This window comes from Hemitrygon akajei, chromosome 10, assembly GCF_048418815.1.
Source record: "Hemitrygon akajei chromosome 10, sHemAka1.3, whole genome shotgun sequence".
NCBI classification, from domain to species: Eukaryota; Metazoa; Chordata; class Chondrichthyes; order Myliobatiformes; family Dasyatidae; genus Hemitrygon; species Hemitrygon akajei.
In genome coordinates this window covers 16292107-16312880 of record NC_133133.1, presented here as the reverse complement: position 1 = coordinate 16312880, position 20774 = coordinate 16292107, and the positions used below count along the sequence as shown (strand labels likewise).

At 41.9% G+C, this 20774-nt stretch overlaps 1 protein-coding gene across 2 annotated transcripts in view; it reads right to left on the bottom strand.

The window, feature by feature from the left end:
- Nucleotides 1-3017: 3017 nt before the first annotated feature.
- The window catches only part of rnf128b (ring finger protein 128b), a 152540-nt gene continuing 134783 nt past the window's right edge, over nucleotides 3018-20774 (bottom strand). For both annotated transcript variants that reach the window (XM_073057812.1, XM_073057811.1), the window contains exons 3-7: nucleotides 19863-19934; nucleotides 18683-18765; nucleotides 12467-12563; nucleotides 9373-9547; nucleotides 3018-8229 (exon numbers count right to left, since the gene is read on the bottom strand). In XM_073057812.1, the coding sequence (XP_072913913.1) occupies nucleotides 8096-8229; nucleotides 9373-9547; nucleotides 12467-12563; nucleotides 18683-18765; nucleotides 19863-19934 (561 nt within the window). In that variant the 3' untranslated portion in view covers nucleotides 3018-8095. The remainder of the gene's footprint in view (nucleotides 8230-9372; nucleotides 9548-12466; nucleotides 12564-18682; nucleotides 18766-19862; nucleotides 19935-20774) is intronic.

Here is a 20774-nt window from a genome sequence, read left to right as displayed (position 1 = left end):
CTACAGTAGAGAGCCTGTGTTGTATGTTGTGGTAAGAATGTTACTGGTTGGTGCTTAGCTATGTACAATACAGCAGGATCCAGTGCTGGAGCCCAATCTGCTTTTTTAACCCAAGACATGAAGAGGGGAACAGTGGCAGCTCCCCCACCTAGCCAAATCTGGTGGGAGCTGTATTCAAGACCAGATGAGACTTTGGGATGCAAAGGACATCTCCAATATATAGTAGTTAATTTCCCCACGGGTCAGGAGGAGCATTGGAGGTCCCATCACACAATCTGGACCTTCTAGCATAAAACACTCAGGGGGAAAACAACTTTTTTTTCCCCCTCCCCTTTTTTCCCCTCTGCCCATCACTCTGCCTGTTCTCCATCTCCCTCTGGTAATCCCCTCCCCCTTTCTTTCTCCCTAGGCCTCCCGTCCCATGATCCTTTCCCTTCTCTAGCTCTGTATCCCTTTTGCCAATCACCTTTCTGGCTCTCAGCTTCACCCTACTCCCTTCGGTCTTCTCCTATCATTTCACATTTCCCCTCCCCCTCCTACTTTCAAATCTCTTACTATCTTTCCTTTCAGTTAGTCCTGACGAAGGGTTTCGGCCCGAAACATCGACTGTGATAGATGCTGCCTGGCCTGCTGCGTTCCACCAGCATTTTGTGTGTGTAACATGTACTCTATGTCACAAATCATCAAGCATTTTAGAACGAGTGGTAATCTCTTGGAAACAATCTTTTCCAAGGGCAGGTATTGACTGTGTGCTGACTCTAGAGTTTTGAGCTTAGAGGTGTGATTTCAGGATAAGTGGGTAACAAATTCAGAATGGGAGATAAAGGAACTTCTTCACTCGGGAGAGTTTTTAATCCTCCATCTCAGAGAATGCGATGCCATGTGATGAACTGGAGATTACCAGGATCACGGAATGAGGTGGAGAATCTTGAGACAAAGGTGGAGCGGATTGAAAGAGCTTACTTCAAGATTGTTAAATGTCATTTCCAGTACACAAGTGTAAAGGAAATGAAGCAATTGCTACTCCGGATCTGATGCAGCACAAAAGAAAAAAGAACATGGTAGTGTAGTGGTTAGTACAACGTTTTACTGTTCCCATGACGAGGGTTCAATTCCTGCCATTGCCTGTAAGGAGTTTGTGTGTTCTTCTCATGACTGTATGGGTTTCCTCGGGGTGCTCCAGTTTCTTCCCAGAGTCCAAAGACATACTGGTTGGTAGGTTAATTGGTCAATGTAAATAGTCCCATGATTAGGCTAGGATAAATTGGGGGGATTGCTGGGTGGCTTGGCTTGAAGGGCTCAAAGGGCCTTTTCTGTGCTGAATCTCAAATAAAAAATAAAAATAAAATGAATTCTGAGGGTAGGTATTGAGTGTGTGTTAACCCTAGAGCTTTGAAGTAGCTGTGATCTCAGGATAAGGGGGTAATAAATTCAGACTGGGAGATATAGCAACATTTTCACTCATAGGGTTGTTAATCCTTCATCACAAAAGCTGCAGATACCAAGTGATGGATTAAAGGTAAACAGAAGCAGGGAATGAGATAGAGAATCTTAGTCAAAGGTAGAACAGACAGGAACGTACTTCATTTTCAATTCCTTATGTACATCCACTTGTCAGTTTGTAAAATTGGGACATGAATTTGCATGACTTTTATTGTCTGTTTCTAATTTAATTAGAAGAACAAATTGAAGGGAAATAATTCTTCAAAATGTTTTCAGCTTCAGAGTCTTTATGGTTGGTTATTAATTCAAATATGAGAGAGCTATCAATGTGGAAAAGCAGAGGGAGCCAAACACACATTGATTCTGTTTCCAATATCCATACTGGCAGTGAATTACTGAGCATAGACACTCTGCACAAGGTTTTCTTTCTCTGTTAGTGACATTTCCCTTAAGTTTTGATTGTTGCTCCTGAATGCTTGGACCATTTTCCAAAAGGGCTGGCTTCTGAAGCAATCATAATCTTGTATTCCAAAAGCAAACTTTGTTCCAAGGAGATCCTTTTCAGTATATTAAGTTTAGCCTTGTAGGTAAAATTCCTTGGAGCTTTTTTCATGCTGTCACAGCCTGGGCGGGAGGGATGAAAGACCTTAAGACATAGAAGCAGAATTAGGCCATTCAGCCCATCAAGTCTGCTCCACCATTCCATCATGGCTGATCCCATTATCTCATTCAAACCCATACAGCTGCCCTCTCACCATATCTCTTGATATCTGACCAAACAGGAATCTATCAACTTCTGCTTTGAATATACCCATGGACCTGGCCTCCACTGCAGCCTGTGGCAGAGCATTCCACGGATTCACCATTCTTTGGCTAAAAAAACTCCTCCTTATTTCTGTTTTAAAAGGTCGCCCCTCCATTTTGAGGTTGTGCCCTCTAGTTTTGGATAACCCCACCAGAGGAAACATCCTCTCCACATCCACCTTATCTTGTACTTTCAAACATTTGGGAGTTTCAATGAGATACCCACGCATTCTTCTAACTTCCAGTGAGCACAGGCCCAAAATTGGCAGATGCCCTCTCATTCCTGGAATCATCCTCGTGAACCTCCTCTGGACTCTCTCCAATGACAACACATCCTTTCTGAGACAAGGAGCTTGTGCTGGCATTATTGTTTTGCTGCTTGTTGTGTTTCGTTTTGTGTTGTTCGGGCATGCTATATTGGCGCTAGAAGTTGTGTTGGTTGCTAAGGCAAATGATACATTTCTCTGTGTTTTGATGTACATGATAAATAAATTTGAATCTCAATCTGTCCTGATTTTTCCCTGATCCTAGGGACTAATTTTCTTATGCTTGTCCCATAACAGGCATGCATTCAAATGTATGTATCATCTAGAGCTTGATTTCATGTCTTTCTTCAAAATTTAAACATGAATTTTATGATATACGAGTGCTTTTTAGTGCTAATAACTAGCATAAATGCTCTCTAAAGTGTCTGACAGACCAAATGAGTAAAGAAGTCTCCATATTTTAACCATCAATGGAATACCAACATGCAGATTATTCCAGAGAAATTAATTTAGAAACAATAAAGTTTATTAAATCATCAAAATGTACAGTTTGATAAAGCAGTTCTTACAATTTGTGTTTTAAATCATGTACAATAAATTTCCAAGCAGAAAATTCTGGTACAAATGCTGATTCCTTTCTTAATTGTTTACGTGCCTTAAAAAAAAACATAAACTTCTCAAAGTTCTTTGAGAAGTTGCTTTCACAGGTATTCAGGTAGAACCTTCTCAATCCAGGTCACCCATGGAGGCACATTATTAAAGAATCATTCAAGTCCCCTTCATAAAGTGCATGAGATTAATATGAATGTTGCATATTGCTTCAAAGTGTAATTTTATTTTTTTTAATCATTAAGGCTTTAAAATCTTCTACAGGAGATAAACTGCAAGAAGTGGATGGTTCTTTTGGGGTGGTTAGGGATGGGACGATTTTAATCACTTCTGCTCATTGGGAAACACACTGGATTTGGTTCAGCAACCCTTACTTACCATTAATACAGTAGCTTTGGTGACTAATGGATGGTTGGACGTGGATTATTTCTTTCAGAACGGCAGGATTTAATCAATATTGCAGCTAGTTACAGCAGTCAGGTAAGTGAGGGGAATAAAACATAGCAGCCAATACACTGACATGAGATCTTTCCTGCCACAGAGTCTGTCCATCACATCTACATGTGCTATTTCTTACTTGCACTGGGGACTGCTACACCGCTGGTATTAATGTAATTATTCCTAACGAACTACCACTTGTGCCAGGATAATACCTAAAGAGCAAATCCAGAAGCTGGTGGACTCTTGAGAAGTGATCTATTCTACACAATGTTTTCTAACCTACCAGCTGCACAACATTGTTACTGGTAAGTATGAAGAAGGAACGAAGAATGACTGCGGCTTAAACACTAGGTGGACCTCTATATTATGGGACGGCTGCAAAGCATGCTGTGCATCATCAAGGACCAAAGGGCCTGTACTGTGTTGTAATGTTCTATCTGCAGTATTCAGCAGTGAGAAGGACCTTGACCTTGGTGTGTATGAGAACAGGATTATGACATGGCAGAACATGTTGACATTCAGTAAAAGGGTGTGGTAGAACTTTTGAAAAACTTTAGGATAGGTCAGTCCCCAGGACCAAACAAGACATACACCAGGTTAATACAGGAAGCGAAGGAAGAGAATGCTACACTTTTATTGATGATTTTTGCATCCACCAACACTGAATCCCTCCACTACAACCCTCTTCCTACAGCCGTGATGCTATGCCTGATTAGCAATGCCAGTACTCCACTTATTTTGCCTCCCTCCCAGGCCCTTTTGAAACATTTAAACCCCGGAACATTCAGCCGCCATTCCTGCCCTTGTGACAGCTAAGTGTTGGTGGTGGCCATGTTATAGTTTGGTGTACTATTGTCCTCAACATTGCAGTTCCATTTTAGCATCTATTGAAACTAGCTGGTGAGTATAAAGCAAAATAATCAAAATGCTAGATCCAACTATCTGCTTCTAATATTGTTCAGATTATAATAGGACCATATAAATTCGAGTCCTGTGTCATATTTTCTAATGACACAGAGAGTAGTCAATTTGACCCATCAAGTCTATGCTACCTCATAGCACAATCTCATTGCTCAGTAATTTTTCCCTTAACTTATTCTTCCTACATCCCCATCAACTCCTACCAGATTCTAACACTCATCTACACGGGGGCGGGGGGTGGAGCGATTTACAGTGGTCAATTAACTCACCAACATGCAAGACAGCAGAGAGAGATTGGAAGACCCTGGGGAAAGAAATACGGTCATAAGGAGAATGTGCATACTCCACATGGACAGTACCCAAGGGCTGGATTAACCAAGGTCACTGGAGACAGCAGTCCATTACTTCCACAACCAAGCTGCCCTGTCAAGACATTCAATAACTTTACAGCCAAAAAACATTTCAGTCACTACTTTAACAGTTTGTACATAGCAGTTTCTCACAAGTATCAAGATGATTCTGGGCATTTAATCTTTTAATTAAGTTGACTGAGGTTTCAGTATTAGCTTGGTCTATGTGGAGACCTTGTCTGCTTTTCATGGAGGTAATGGCCTGGCATCTTTTTCATTTACTTCATTATTAATGAGAGTGACAGAACATTCTCATAGAGGTTTGATTTCTATTCGCTAAACTGCTATAACAGTGTCAGCTGTTTCTGTTAAATCATGACGTGTTTCCAAAGAAACTGATGCTTGGAGGAGTTATTGTAAACACAAGAGACCCTACAGGTGCTGGAGATCCGGACTAACACACACAAAATGCTGGGGCCAAGCAGCATCTATGGAGAGGAATAAACAGTCAACTTTTGGGGAGGAGACCGGGATTGTGAAAGGAAGGTGGAAGAAGCCAAAATAAGGTGGAGAGAGGGGAAGGAGCACAAGATAAAAGGTGATGGCTGAAGCCAGGAGACGAGGAATGTCAAAAGGTTAGAACTTGTACCACATTAAAAAGATTAAATTTAAAGCAACACAAGATCTTTTTAATCAGTAAAATGGATTTCCATACACAGTACACATGCCTGGAAAATAAATTTAGCTTTATGTCTGAAAGAGAAATATAACTCCCTGTACAATAAAATGAATGGTGGACATTACACAGTGATAACTTTCCAATATATACTTAGATATACAAAACTATTAGGGGTATAGATAGTGTAAATGCAGATAGGCTTTTCCCACTGAGATTGGGCGAGACTGGAACTAAAGGTCATGGGTTTAGGGTGAAAGGTGAAATATTTAAGAGGAACACGAGGGTGGTGTGAGTGTGGAATGGGCTGCTAGCAGAAATAGTGGATGGGGGTTTGATTTCAATATTTAAGCAAAAGTTGAATATGTACATGGATGGGAGGGGTATGGGGAGTTATGGGCATGGGTCGATAGCACCAGGCAGAATAGTAGTTCAGCACAGACAAGATGGGTCGAAGGGCCAGTTTATGTAGTGTAGCATTCTATGACTCTGCGGGAAGATGTGTCAGAAAATCGAGTGCAAAGTACTGTGGTAAATGCTAAGGAAACTATAATCTAACAAGATCTCAGTCTACCAAAGTAATAGGCAGCAGGAACTGTTTTGCGAAGTGTGATAATAAGTTGTAAGCACAGCATTTTCATATGGTTTCTAGGCTCTTAAGTTCAAAGATCTCTAGAGGGTGATTCACAATGCAACCCCACTGGGTTTGGAATGTTACTGCATATTATTTTATTGTATTGATAGTATGAATAATAACAAACGAGCCAATGAAGTATCTGCAGCATCACACCAGGTATATCTACTGAATAAGACCTTAAGACATAGGAGTAGAATTAGGCCATTTGGCCCATCTAATCTGCTCTATCATTCCATCATGACCAATTTATTATCCTCTGAAGCCCATTCTCCCCATAACCTCTGTCACTGTTACAAATCAGGAGCTTATCAACCTCTGCTTTAAATAAACCCAATGGCTTGGCCTCCACAGCATTACTTAGCAATGGATTCCACAGATTCACCACCTCTGGCTAAGGAAATTCCTTTTCATCTCTGTTCTAATGGGACATCCTTCTGTCTGGTCCTTCTCTCCCCCACTTTAGGAAATGCCCTCTCCACATCCACTCTATCTAAACCAGGGATTCCCAACCTTTTTTCTGTCATGGACCCTTACCACTAACTGAAGGCTCCATGGACCACAGGCTGGGAACCCCCGATCCCGGCCTTTCAATATTCAATAGGTTTCAATATGAAAGTCACCTGTCATTGTTGAGTGAGGGCATGTGACACATGTTGTTCATCAGCCAAATACTATTAGCATTCAGTGTGTGCAAGAACTCTGAGAACACAGTATAAAGTTGGGCAGTTGCAGAAAGTCTATTAAAAACAGAAGATAATTTTCCCTGTCACTTCTACTCCTGGGATTCTTGAAGATGCAGTCTGTGACCAGCAGCAGAAAAAAAAAACCAACTTTCAACAAAAAATAGTGTTCAGAATTTGAAGCATTAACACAGAAAATGCTTTGGAAAAAAAATACAAAATTCCACATCAGGAGCTGACGCATCTTCCTCTCCCAAATTTTTGCTTCCCTTTTATATTTGTTCAACAGTGGAAGCAAATAGTTGATAATATTCTTCAAATAACATACCCATAAACACATTTTATCTCCAAAATAGAGTAACTTTATTCAGGATTTCTATTTGCTTTTGGAAACAAAATCAGTAATTTGCTTAAAGGAAGCCAATTCCACAAAGGGTCATTAAAAATGCTCTTCGACCACAACGTTTGATTAAAGGCCATTGGTGTTTTTAGGGCTGTGGATTTGGTTTGCTTCAGAATCCTTGAACCCTGAATGGATTGAATAACTTGCCTTTACAACTGATCATTTTACTTTTTCAGAAGCTAAAAAAACCAAAAATTATCTGTTATTTTCAGTAAAGTAAAATACCCGGTAAATGTACCAGTAATTATGAAGCAAGTATACTGGCAACACCATTATAACTATGTGAACAATAAGTGAAAGGTCTCTCCACATCAGAGATCCAATTATCTGGGAGCAATGCCACCAACAGACAACACAAGTTCTTTGCAATAGCATTGTATTAATCGGATGAACAATTAATCTTTTGTATGCATTTTCTTCTCGTGCAGCGGTCAGCAGAACTGAGGCATGGTTTAAAGGCCCATAACAAAATAGATTCCATTATACAGTAGATACCAGGGGGAAAATACAGCAGCCCATTCAATCTTGGAAACCCAAGGTTTCATCAATCTCTAAACTTGCGCTATCCAAGGGTTTAGAATAATGTCCAATAATCTCCGCCTCTCACCCTACTCATGCAATCACAGGACCTCAGATAAATTAAAGCAGACTGATTGCGTGAGATCCTGAGAATTCAAACCAGTTCTAATCACAATTTGTCCATTATATTTAGGCTATCTAAAATGACTTTTATTTGAAAACATTGGCGTAAAAAATGCAGCAAAAAAGTAGATTGTGAGCCAGTCCAAAGACTTGGAACAAAATGTTCACTGGAGGGAGGGACACTCCGTATCAGTTGGTGGCTGACGGGCTCTTTATTGTTTTACTACTTTGGAATAATTCCCGACTTCACTTCATCGCGCAGGTCAATCTCTTCATAGGCTGGATTGTCTTGTGGCAGAACATAGACAGATAGAGTATTCCTTCGAGCATCATTATTGAAGAGACGCTGTTCTTCGCCTGTGGGGAGCACAGAGAAACAGTGATCTATGCGCAGGGAAGAGATAATTACACGCGCCAAAGCAGCTAGGAAATGCCATCAAACTTTCACGGCTTCGTTGACTTGAATCTTTAAACAAAATCTATTAAATCTTCAGCATCTGAAAATTAAAAATTAAATGAAAATTAAAAATCTACAGATTGGAAATCAAAAATCAGATAACTCAGGTCAAAGCAGCATCTGTGGGCAGAGAAACCGAGTTAATGTGTCAGGTTGAAGACTCGTTGTAGAACTTAACATTGACCTGAAACATTAACTCTGTTTCTCTTTCCACAGAGGTTGCATGCCTTGCTTAGTATTTCTAGCATTTTCTATATTTAATTTTAAAATCAAAAGGTAAAATAAAGATTAAAGATTAGCTCTATTTGTCACGTGTGCATTGAAACATCCAGTAAAATGTGTCATTTGTGTCAACTGCCAACACAGTCCGATGACGTGCCGGGGGCAGTCCACAAGTGTTATTATGCTACCAGCGTCAACATAACATGCCCACAAATGACTATCCCTGACCCGCATTTCTTTGGAATGTAAAAGGCGGGTCAATGAAACTAAGGCTGTGGGCAAATTAAAAGCCATTCTTTAACAGATTAGACAGAGTGGAGAAATACAAGAAATACAAACCTCCATCATTGTGTGGTTTGGAGCCGCCACCAAGCAGGATAGAACCAGACTACAGCGCACAGTGAGGACTGCCGAGCGCATTATTTGAGGCTCCCTGCCCTCTATTGTGGACCTGTACTCTTCCAGGTTGAAGAAGAGGGCGGGGAACATCATAAAGGACTCCTCCCATCCTGCGCACGGACTGTTTGATCTGCTTCCGTCCGGTAGGCGCTTCAGATCCCTCCAGACTAAGACTAATAGGCACTGGCGAAGTTTTTTCCCTACTGCAGTCACTTTGCTGAACAGTTAACTGCCGGTTAACTGTCGGCTAACTATTACTTGGATTGCACTACCTGTATGTATAATCTATATTTTCATTTATATTTATCATTATTATTGTTATGAGCAGAGAGACAACATCTGCCGGAAGTAAATTCCTTGTATGTGCATAGGTCCTTGGCGATTAAAGTCTGATTCTGATTCTGATTCTGATAACTACTCACTGAAATGGTGATTGTCCTCAGTCACTGGAGATTGCTGCTGTCCATGCTCAGGCGTGTGAGCTGAAGGCAAGGTATAGATGGCATGCTCAGGAACTTCAGTGTTTCTATCTTGCCCAGTTCTTTCACTCGATACATGTTCCAAATCTGGAGATTCCTCAACTTTTTCTACATCAACCTGTGGCAATTAGAAATCAAATGCATAGGTAAGGTCATGGGAATTAGTAGCAGATTTAAGCCATTTGGCCCACTGAGGCTGCTCCACAGATAATAAATCAACAGAGGCTCAAGACACTCATGTACCACAATTGCTGAAAAATAACGCAAACATGAAGAAGTCTGCAGATGCTGGAAATTCCAGCAACACACACAAAATGCTGGTGGAACGCAGCAGGCCAGGCAGCCTCTGTAGGAAGAAGTACAGTTGACGTTTCAGGCCGAGACCCTTCGTCAGGACTAACTGAAAGAAAAGATAGTAAGAGATTTGAAAGTAGGAGGAGGAGGGGGAAATTGAAATGATAGGAGAAGACAGGAGGGGGAGGGGTAAAGCTAAGAGCTGGAAAGGTGATTGGCAAAAGGGATACAGAGCTGCAGAAGGGAAAGGATCATGGGATGGGAGGCCTAGGGAGAAAGAACGGGGGAGGGGAGCACCAGAGGGAGATGGAGAACAGGCAATGAGTGATGGGCAGAGGGAGAGAAAAAAGGAGAGAGAAAAAAAGGGGGGAGTAAATAAATAAATAAGGGATGGGGTAAGAAGGGGAGGAGGGGCATTAACAGAAGTTAGAGAAATCAATATTCATGCCATCAGGTTGGAGGCTACCCAGACGGAATATAAGGTGTTGTTCCTCCAACCTGAGTGTGGCTTCATTTTGACAGTAGAGGTGGCCATGGATAGACATATCAGAATGGGACAAGGGCGTGGAATTAAAATGTGTAGCCACTGGGAGATCCTGCTTTCTCTGGCGGACAGAGCATAGGTGTTCAGCGAAATGGTCTCCTAGTCTGCATTCTGCATTGGGTCTCACCAATATATAAAGGGCTGCATCGGACGCAGTATATCACAACAGCCCACTCACAGGTGAAGTGTCGCCTCACCTGGAAGGACTGTCTGGGGCCCTGAATGGTGGTGAGGGAGGAAGTGTAAGGGCAGGTGTAACACTTGTTCCGCTTACAAGGATAAGTACAAGGCTGAAAAATAAGTTGGGCATGTTCAGCCCAATGGCTCAAAATTGCGTCCAATCAAATTTGGCTCTAATTATGCATTTCTAAGTAATATCAAACAGATACTGTAGATCTACAGAATAACACACATGCCGGAGTCACTCGACAGGTAAGGTCACATCAATGGAAGGAAATGTACAGTGGATGCTTTGGGGCAAGAGCCTTCAGCTGTAGAGTCCCAATCCAAAATGTTGACTGTCCAATTCTTTCCTAAATGCAGCTAGATGTGCTGTGTTCCTTCAGCATCTTGTGTTACTCTGGGTTCCAGCATCTGCAGTGTCTTGTGTCTCAAGACCCACAGTGTAGCAGCACAAGAAGCTGCTTCCAAGTCAAAAGGCTGTGGGTTCAAATCCCACTGCGGACACTTGAACCAATTCAGAGTTTTTAGTCGAATGAGCTCTGCTTTCTCTAATGAAATATTAATCCCAGCTAGATATAAAACAAAGTCAACAACCACATTTTAAATACTAACAAGGTCACTTGGGCCCACTCCACAGAGTATATAGGATGGTTAAAAAGGTATATGGCATCCTTTATTAGTCAAGGCATTGAGTTCAAAAGTCAGTAAGTTATGTTGCAGTTATAAAACTCTAGTTAGGTCACATCTGAAGTATTGCATATGGTTCAGGTTGCCCATTAGAGGAAGGATGTGAGGCTTTGGAGAGGGTTCAGAGAGGTTTACCAGGATGCTGCGTGGAGGCTGGGCAAAGTTGGGTTCCTTCCTCTGGAGTGGTGAATGCTGAGGGGGGGATCTGACAAAAGTTTATAAAGTTATGAGAGGCATAGATAAAGCAGGCAGTCAGCATCTTTCTCCCAGGGTTGAAATGTCTAATACGAGAGGGCATTCATTTATGTTGAGAGGGAATAATTTTGAAGGAGATGAAAGGGTTTTAAACAGAGAGTGGTAGGTGCCTGTAATATGCTGCCTGGGGTAGCAGTAGAGGCAGATACATTAGGGACTTTTAAGAGACATTTAGATCGGCATATGAATGTGAGGAAAGTGAAAGGATATAGACATTGTGTAGACTTAAGAGATTAGTTTAATTGTTCATTTGATTACTGTTCTATGTTCTAAAATCCTCCAATCTCACTAAAATATCTGGTGATTTTCTTTTGCTGTTTACAGAAGCTTCCTACTGTATTTCCAATTTTACATCAATGTAATTCATTGTCAGTAAGGCATTCTAGAATATAAAGGTTGTGAACATAGGCTTATAAAAGGAAGATTCCTTCTTTTGAGTGTGATTATCTTTACAAAGCCCATGTATCATTATAATCATCTAGATAGCTGTGAGGGCCATGTCATTGGATATATTTAAAGCGGAGGTTGATAGGTTCTTGATTAGTAAGTGCATCAATGGTTATGGGGAGAAGGCAGGAGAATGGGGTTGAGAAGAATAATGAATCAGCCATGATACCTGTTGGCTTCACTTCACTTGCTCTCGGGGGAATCACTCACAGTTAATACGGAGGCTGAGCCAGGCTGAGTGAGAGTCTCGAGCGATTGTTGAGTAACATGAGGGGAAACTTCTTCACTCCGAGGGTCGTGAGTATGGAATGAGCTGCCAGCGCAAGTGGTGCATGCGAGCTCGATTTCAATGCTTAAGAGAAATTTGGATAGGTACATGGATGGTAAACATATAGAGGGCTATTGGTCCTGGTGCAGGACAATGGGAGTAGGCAGTTTAAATGGCTTTATCATGGCCTAGATGGGCCAAAGGGCTTATTTCTGTGCTAAGTCTCTATGAAATTGCAGAGAAAATTCGATGGGCCAAATGATCTAATCCTGCTCCTGTATCTTATGGTCTTTTGGTCTTCATCTTTTCCTGTAGCAACATCTACAAGACATTACAGAGCAGACTCATGAAAAACTCACCTCGATTCCAAGAGCTTTAAGGATATCACATTTACACATGGGGCAGGTTCTGTGCTCCAAAAGCCAGGGATCAATACAGCTTTTGTGGAAGAAATGGCTGCAAGAAAGATCACAAAAGCATAAAAAATAAGTTCGGTTGCCTCCTCTGTTTATTGACAATTACCAATGGCCTCGGCAAATCCTCTGTTATCAGCAATATGATTGTTGTGACTAACATTGCCTCTAATTTTTTTTTTCAGCTGCGCAGACCAACCATTGCTCTGAGCAGGAAGTTATTACATGGCCTGAAAACTGCACAGTGCATCATATAAATAAAATCTCCAGCTGCGCGGCAACAAAGGCTATGTGTGTGGGAGCATTTCAGTTACTGTGCGGTCTCACATCCATACAGCTTAGAGGGAACAGTGGTTGTGACTGACTCCCATCCATTATTTTATAACTCCACAGTAATCCCCAACACTGATATTGATGAACAGAGGTAACTGGTTTCATTAGAACATAGAACAGTACAGCACAATAGAGGCTCTGCAGCCCACACAATGTTATGCCAACCTTTTAACCTACTCTAAGCTCTAACACTTTTGTTCTACATAGCCCTTCACTTTTCTGTCATCCATGTGCCTGTCTAAGAGTCTCTTAAATGTCCCTCATATCTCTGCCTCCAAGCTGCTGTCAATCTCCTCTGAAAGAAAACTATAGGCCAGCTGGTTTTACTTCAGTGGTTGGGAAGATGTTAGAGTCCATTGCTAAGGATGAGGTCTCAGGGTACTTGGAAGCAAATGATAAAATAGGCCATAGTAAGCATGGTTTCCTACAGGGAAAATCTTGTCTGACAAATCTGTTGGAATACTGCAGGAGAGACAAAGGAGAATTGGTTGATGTGTACTTGGATTTTCAGAAGGCCTTTGACAATGTGCCACACATGAGGCTGCTTAACAAGCTACAAGCCCATGGTATTACAGGAAAGATTCTAGCATGGATAAAGCAGTAGCTGATTGGCAGGAGGCAAGGAGCGGGAATAAAGATGCCTTTTCTGGCTGGCTGCCAGTGACTAGTGGTGTTCCACAGGGTTTTGTGTTGGGAACAATTATTTTTACATTATATGTCAATGATTTGGATGATGGAATTGATGGCTTTGTTGAAAAGATTGCAGACAATATGAAGATAGCTGGAGGTTGGATAGTTTGGGGAATTAGAGGGGCTACTTAAGGACTTAAGACAGATTAGAAGAATAGGCAAAGAAATGGCATATGGAATATAGTGTTGGGAAGTGTACGGTCATGCACTTTGGTAGAAGAAACAAAAGTGTTGGCTATTTTCTAAATGGAGAGAATATATAAAAAACTGAGGTGTAAAGGGTCTTGGGAGTCCTTGTGCAGGATTCCCTAAAGGTTAATTTGCAGGTTGAGTCTGTGGTGAGGAAGACAAATGCAATGTTAGCATTCATTTCAAGAGGACCAGGATATAAAAGCAAGGATGTAATGTTGAAATTTATAAAGCTCTGGTGAGGCCTCACTTGGAGCTCTGTGAGCAGATTTGGGTCCTTTATCAAACAAAGGATGTGCTGAAACTGGAGAAGGTTCAAAGGAGATTCACAAAAATGAATCTAGGATTGAATGGTTTGTCATATGAAGAGCATTTGATGATTCTGGGACTGTATTCACCAGAATTCAGAAGAATGAGGGGTGGCCTCATTGAAACCTATTGAATGGTAAAATGCCTTGGACGAGTGGATGTGGAGATGTTTCCTATGGTGGGAGAGTCTAAGACCAGAGGATATAGCTTCAAAATAGAGGAGTGTCCTTATAGAACGGAGATGAGAAGGAATTTCTTTAGCCAGAAGCTGGTGAATCTGTGGAATTCTTTGTCACAGGCAGCTGTGGAGGCCAAGTCTTTGTGTATATTTAAGACAGAGGTTGACAGATTCTTGATTGATCAGGACATGAAAGGATGCAGAAGATCGTGAACTTAGCCCAGAACATCACACAAACCAATCTTCCATCCTTGGACTCACTTTACACCACACGCTGTCAGAGCAGTGCTGCCAGGATAATCAAGGATAAGTCCCACCCAGCCAACACACTTTTTGTCTCACTTCCCTCCGGGAGAAGGTTCAGGAGCATGAAGATTCGTACGGCCAGATTTGGGAACAGCTTCTTTCCAACTGTGATAAGACTGCTGAACAGATCCTGACCCGGATCTGGGCCGTACCTTCCAAATATCCGGACCTGACTTGCACTACTGTACTTCCCCTTTTCTATTTTCTAATTATGATTTATAATTTAAATTTTTATTATATTTACTTTGATTTGTACTTCAGGGAGCGCGAAGCGCAGAAACAAATATCACTGTGATGATTGTACACTCTAGTATCAATTGTTTGGTAACAATAAAGTATTTGTATCGTACTTGTATTGTATTTGATATGCGGCGAAGCCAGGAGATTGGGGCTGCGAGGAAAATTGGATCAGCCATGATGAAATGGTGGAGCAGACTCGATAGGCCAAATGGCCTAATTCTGCACATATATCTAATGGTCTTCCAAGCCACATCAAACACCAGGATTTGGCAGAAGTTAGCGCACAGCTCACTGGATTCCCAATGATTAGGTTTGCAGACAGCAGACTGAGGAAGACTGGTCATGATTGTACTGGAGTGACCGGGTCTGGGGATGATGAAGGGCCTCAATATCCAATGAGCTGAAACAGGTGCTAGAACTGAAAAAGGGGCCAATGTTGTTTAAAAAAAAACCAGATTTCATTGAAAGAAAACAAAAGATCGGCTTTAAAATATTTCCTCAGCAGAAATGCCCAAGGGGTGGGAGTGTAGAATCACATCTCTCTCTGCCAAGTTTCTGCGAGGAGACTACTTTAAAACAGAAACAATGAACTTTTTGGTAACTATTAGTGTAAGAAGGGGAGAAATAGGGAGGGATATCAGTGACAAGTCCAGCCTTTACTACATGTTCAATAAATAAACAACCAGAAAATGCTTGTTTCATCTTCTTCAGCCCTTCGCCACCACCACCACTCACCTCTCAGCTTCTTGTATCATTCCCACTCTCCCCCTCCCTCACCTGTCTATCACCTCCCCGCCCATCCTCTAAATAGAATGGTTGATCAGATTAACTGTCTGGGGGAAAAAACCTCTAAGATGGTGTGAAGTTTTGTTTCAATAGCCCTATACTAGTTTCCAGAAGGGAGTTTGTTTGTAGGTTGGGTTGTGTCTGTAATGATTTTTCCTGGATACATACAAGTCCTACAATGTGCTGCGTTCTCTGTTGTCATGTTCTCTTCTCGCTGCTACCATCAGGAAGGAGGTACAGGAGCCTCAGGTCCCACAGCACCAGGTTCAGGAACAATTGTTACCCTTGAACCATCGGGCTCCTGAAGCAGCGTGGATAACTTCACTCACCCCAAAATGAACTGATCTACAATCAATGGACTCACTTTCAAGAACACTACAATTAACGTTCTCAATGTTATTAATTTTTTTTTGTCCTTTGCACATTGTCTGTCAGTCTGTTTGTGTGTCGTTTTTAACTGATCCTATTATATTTCTTTGTTCTACTGTGAATACCTGTAAGAAAATTAACCTCAGGGTGATAATACATAATTTGATTAAAAAAAATTAACTTTGAACTTTGAATACTGTAGTTTTCGTATATTCCAATAATCCAGGTGCAACCTCACCAACCTATATTACAACTAGTTGGCCTGTCTATGCATCTTAACTCCTATGGGCATTTGTCTTCAAGTCAAGAACATGCTGAGTCTTACTGCTGGAGGTTTAGATGACGTAAGCCTGAACAGTAGTCTTTAATACATCAGTGTTGCTTCCTCAAAGTAAGGATGAAAGTATGTAATTACTGCTTTGATATTTTGCATTTCAGTCACAAGATCGCTCACCTCATGTCTGAAGTCAGCTGATTCCTCATAACCATACCATTAACAAGTTCAGGCCCCATGTTAATACTCATGTTTTTGTTTAGATCATTAGAACAGATGAGAACATTACATAAGAGATTTGTTTGGCAAGTAGGATTCTTCCGACATTAGAAAATATGCAGATGCTGGAAATCCAAAGCAACAAACACATAAAATGCTGGAGGAACTCAGCAGTTCAGGCAGCATCAATGGAGGGGAATAAACAGTCAATGTTTCATGTTGCCACCCTTCTTCAGGATTCATTATAATGTCCAATCGGGACAGAATATCAAGAAGCCTATTGGTAGTTGAGCACAAAAATGGATTGTACTCAAAGTATATGGTACTCCTAGAATTGTTCTGACACAGGATGGTTAGAGAGCAATCTCATTTTATCCCCTTCCCTGCTCTCTCCACATAAGGCAATACGACTAGTGGATAAAATACTCATGAAGTCCCATTTTGAAAGTCCTATTGACTCTTTCCATCAGCCCTCTGGCTGCAAGTTCTGAGTAAAAAAAACACAAGAGATTCTGCAATGCTGGTAATCTCAGCAGGTCAGGCAGCATCTACAGAGGGGGAACAAAGAATCGACGTTATGTACCAAAGCTCTTCCAGGACCCTGTTAAATGATTTGTGTGAAGTTCTGAATATAAACCACTTTTTTGCATAAACAAAAAACACACAAGACTCTGTAGATGCTGGAAATCCAGAGCAACATACACAAAATGCGAGAGGAACACAGCAGGCATCATCTATGGAAAGGAATAAAGAGTTGACGTTTTGGTCGAAACTCTATCGTGGATGGTCTAAGTTCAACTGCAAAACGAGGAGGGTTAGGCACGAGGCTAGCAACCTCATCCCATTAAAAATCAGTGAAACAGAAACTCCAGCAGAAGCTCCAAAGATCTTGAGGACTCTGGTGAATTGCTATTGGCGACCTCTGCCCAAGTAGGGGTGATGGAACACACACAAAATGCTAAAGGAACTTAGCAGGTCAGGCAGCATCTATGGAAGAGAGAACAGTCACTGTTTCAGGCAGGACTGCTTAAGGGTCTCAGCCTGAAATGTCGTCTGCACTCTTTTCAATAGATGCTGCCTGGTCTGCTGAGTTCCTCCAGTGTTTTGTGTGTGTTGCTTGGATTTCCAGCATCTGCAGATGTTCTCGATTGTGATTGGAAGTAAACTTGGCCCGAGACCCTTTGTCAATATCGGAAAGGAAGGGGGAAGAAGCTAGAATAAGAAGGTGGGGGGAGGGGAAGGAGACAAGCTGGAAGTTGACAATTGAAGCCAGGTGAGGGGGAAGTTAGGAATGAGAAGATTTGGATGCTGCCTGAGCTACCCAGCTCCTCCAGCATTTTATGTTTGTGACACTGTACAAACAAGTTTTATGGAAACAATATTATAACATACAGTAGTCCCGTGGTACCCGCAGGGGACTGGTTCCAGGAATCCCAGTGGATACCAAAATTCGCAGATGCTCAAGTCCCTTATATAAAATGGCGTAGTATTTTCATATAACCTATGCACATCCTCCCATATATTTTAAATCATCTCTAGATTACTTATAATTCCTAATACAATGTAAATGCTATGTAAATAGTTTTTATACTGTATTGTTTAGGGAATAATGACAAGAAAAAAAAGTCTGTACATGTTCAGTACAGACGCAACCATCGTAGCTCTTCTGGGAACGCTGATGCTGCCTCGGCATCAGTCGATGCCGATTCTCCCGTGATCTTTAAGTTCTTGAGGCTGTAGCGCTTTACATAGCTAGTCAGCCATCCCTTACTAGCCTTAAACTCCTTCCTCTCGTTCACAACACAAGTAGCAAACGAACGAGACACGAGGTGAATAATGCCCAAACAACGAGTGCTGGAGAGAGACTGAGGATCTGTGAAGTGGCAGGGGGCTACAGCAGGGTATGCCTACACATCACTTCATTCGCGTGGATTCAGTGTACTGCTCGGCACACGGCAAATTCAAGTTTTGCTTTCTGGAACTTTCTGGAATTTTTTTTGAATATTTTTGATCCGCGGTTGGTTGAATCCGCGGATGCGGAACCCACGGATACGGAGGGCCGACTGTAGAAATTAATGGAGGAGTTTTCCAAGAGCAAACTCATACCACTTGTGCAATCTCTTGCACAAGTTTCTACTTCAATGGGAAACTGGATCATTTTACTTGAGTTTAACCGGGGCACCATGAATTTCTATAAAATCCCCACATTTCTCACATTACCCCCACCCCCTTTGCGTTCTGCAGCAGTGGTTGAGTATTGTCGACTTACTTGCAAGTCAAGATGCGAACAACGTCGTTGGGCTTGTAAGATTCGATGCACACTGCACAGGTGTCTGCATCTGGGCCAGTCTCCTGGAGACAGGGGATTGGGGTAGAAAGAGAAATAAAAAAGAAAACAGCAATTGATTGTCAGCGTTACCTTAAGGGCGGCAGCAGGGCTGTTTCATTAACTGGTGGGGGCTGTGTCCAGGATATGCTGATGAGGAGTCAGATATCTCACTGGGATAGTCTGAATTCTACCAAGCCTGTGCCTCACATTCAATTTCCAAAGGGTCTGGTGGTCCCTCTAAACACATGTAGCCTTGCAGTTTCTGTGCTGTTCAATTAAATGATTCTATTTCCTACATCTACACTATAAAAATATAGTTCAAGAAACCTAGTCCATAAATGTTGCATCAGTCCGCAGTCGAACGTAATATCATGACATGCAACCGAGTTTCGAAATCATTGGAATTTGCATAAAAGCACTGATTCATTTTTCCATTTCCAACAGGAAACAGGTTTCTTGCCCATATCTTCTATAACTCCTCTCCTCATCTTGTGACCCATTGAAAGAGTTTGGAAGGACCAGTCAAAACAAATCTTAACATTCATTTGGATCACATTCCTCTGTAGGTGGGAGAGACTAATTACCTCCTCCCCCTGATGTTCCTCCCCCTTCCCTTTCTTCCATTGTGTTCTCTCCTCTCCTATCTGATTCCCCCCTTCTCCAGCCCTTTATCTCTTTAACCAATCAACTTCCCAGCTTTCTACTTCGCCCCTCCCCCTCTCCTGGTTCCACCTACCACCTATCACCTTATAATAATTCCTCACCCCTGCCCCCGGCACCCCCACATTCTTACTCAGACTTCTCTTTTTTTTCAGTCCTGATGAAGGGTCTCGGCCTGAAACTTCAACTGTTCACTCTTTTCCACAGATGCTGCCTCACCTGCTGAGTTCCTCCAGTATTTGGAGTGTCGTTTTAATTCCCCTCCCTCATTTAGATTAAATCACTGGACTTGGCATGGAAATGACAGCAATATTACAGTGGAATCACACAAATTAATGAGAGGAATAATTCACAAGAGATCTTAAAAGACCATCACAATTAGCCTTCTATTTGGACCCCAGTTTATCAAATGCCCCGGATGCCATTCAGTAGTACTGTGCCATCTACTGTTAGCACACACCTGGTCACCTTGCTTTAAGGTGCGTAGGTCCAGCTGGCTAATGGCCTTCTTGGCTTCATTCTTCAGTTGATTCTGTAAAGAAAATAAAATGGTTATTACTGAAATGTCCGTAAACCTCAGTAAAATGTGTCAACACACGCACAATTCTGACAAAGCATTCTATAATCCGGGAACACCTCTTTGTGTACTAACTGGAGGACCCACTACAAAAGTACTTTTAATTTTATGTTGACAAGGCAACCTTCCAAACCCACATCTTCTGTGCCACCTGATACATAGACTGAAGAAAAACAAGCCTTGGCACAGTATAAAAGGAATTAATTGAGCGAAAGCAATATGAATTGGTTGGCAGGAGACAATAGTTCCCAACCAGGGGTCCACAGCCCCTTTGCTTAACTCCGTTGGTCCATGGCATGAAAAAGGTTGGGAACCCCTGTCGGGAGTGAATGAAAAGGATCTGTCTTGCTAAAGCATCTTTTATCCAAAAGTACTTCAACAGCGGGTTGTGGTCACAACGCAGCTCAACACAAGGAGCAGCCTCCTCCATGGACTCTGTCTATACATCTTGTTGCCTCATTAAGGCAGGTAACATAACCAAAGACCCTGTCTGAGATCTCAAAGTGCTGGGATATGGACTGCGATTTTTCATGGACTCGAGATCAAGGTCTCTTTTGGGGGTTTTGCTATTGCTTGCATGGTGTGGGGTGGGGGGGGGGGGGAGTCGGTGCTTCTGCTTGTGCATGGGAGGGGGAGGGGGAATTTGTAGTTCATGATGTTACTATCAATCATTCTTTGGGGTTTCTTGTGTCATAGCTGTTCTTGTGAAGAGTAAGATCTTCAGGTTTTATACAGATTAAATTGAACCATTTGAACCCCACCCACTACAGATTTCTCTCTTTCTCTTCTCCCATC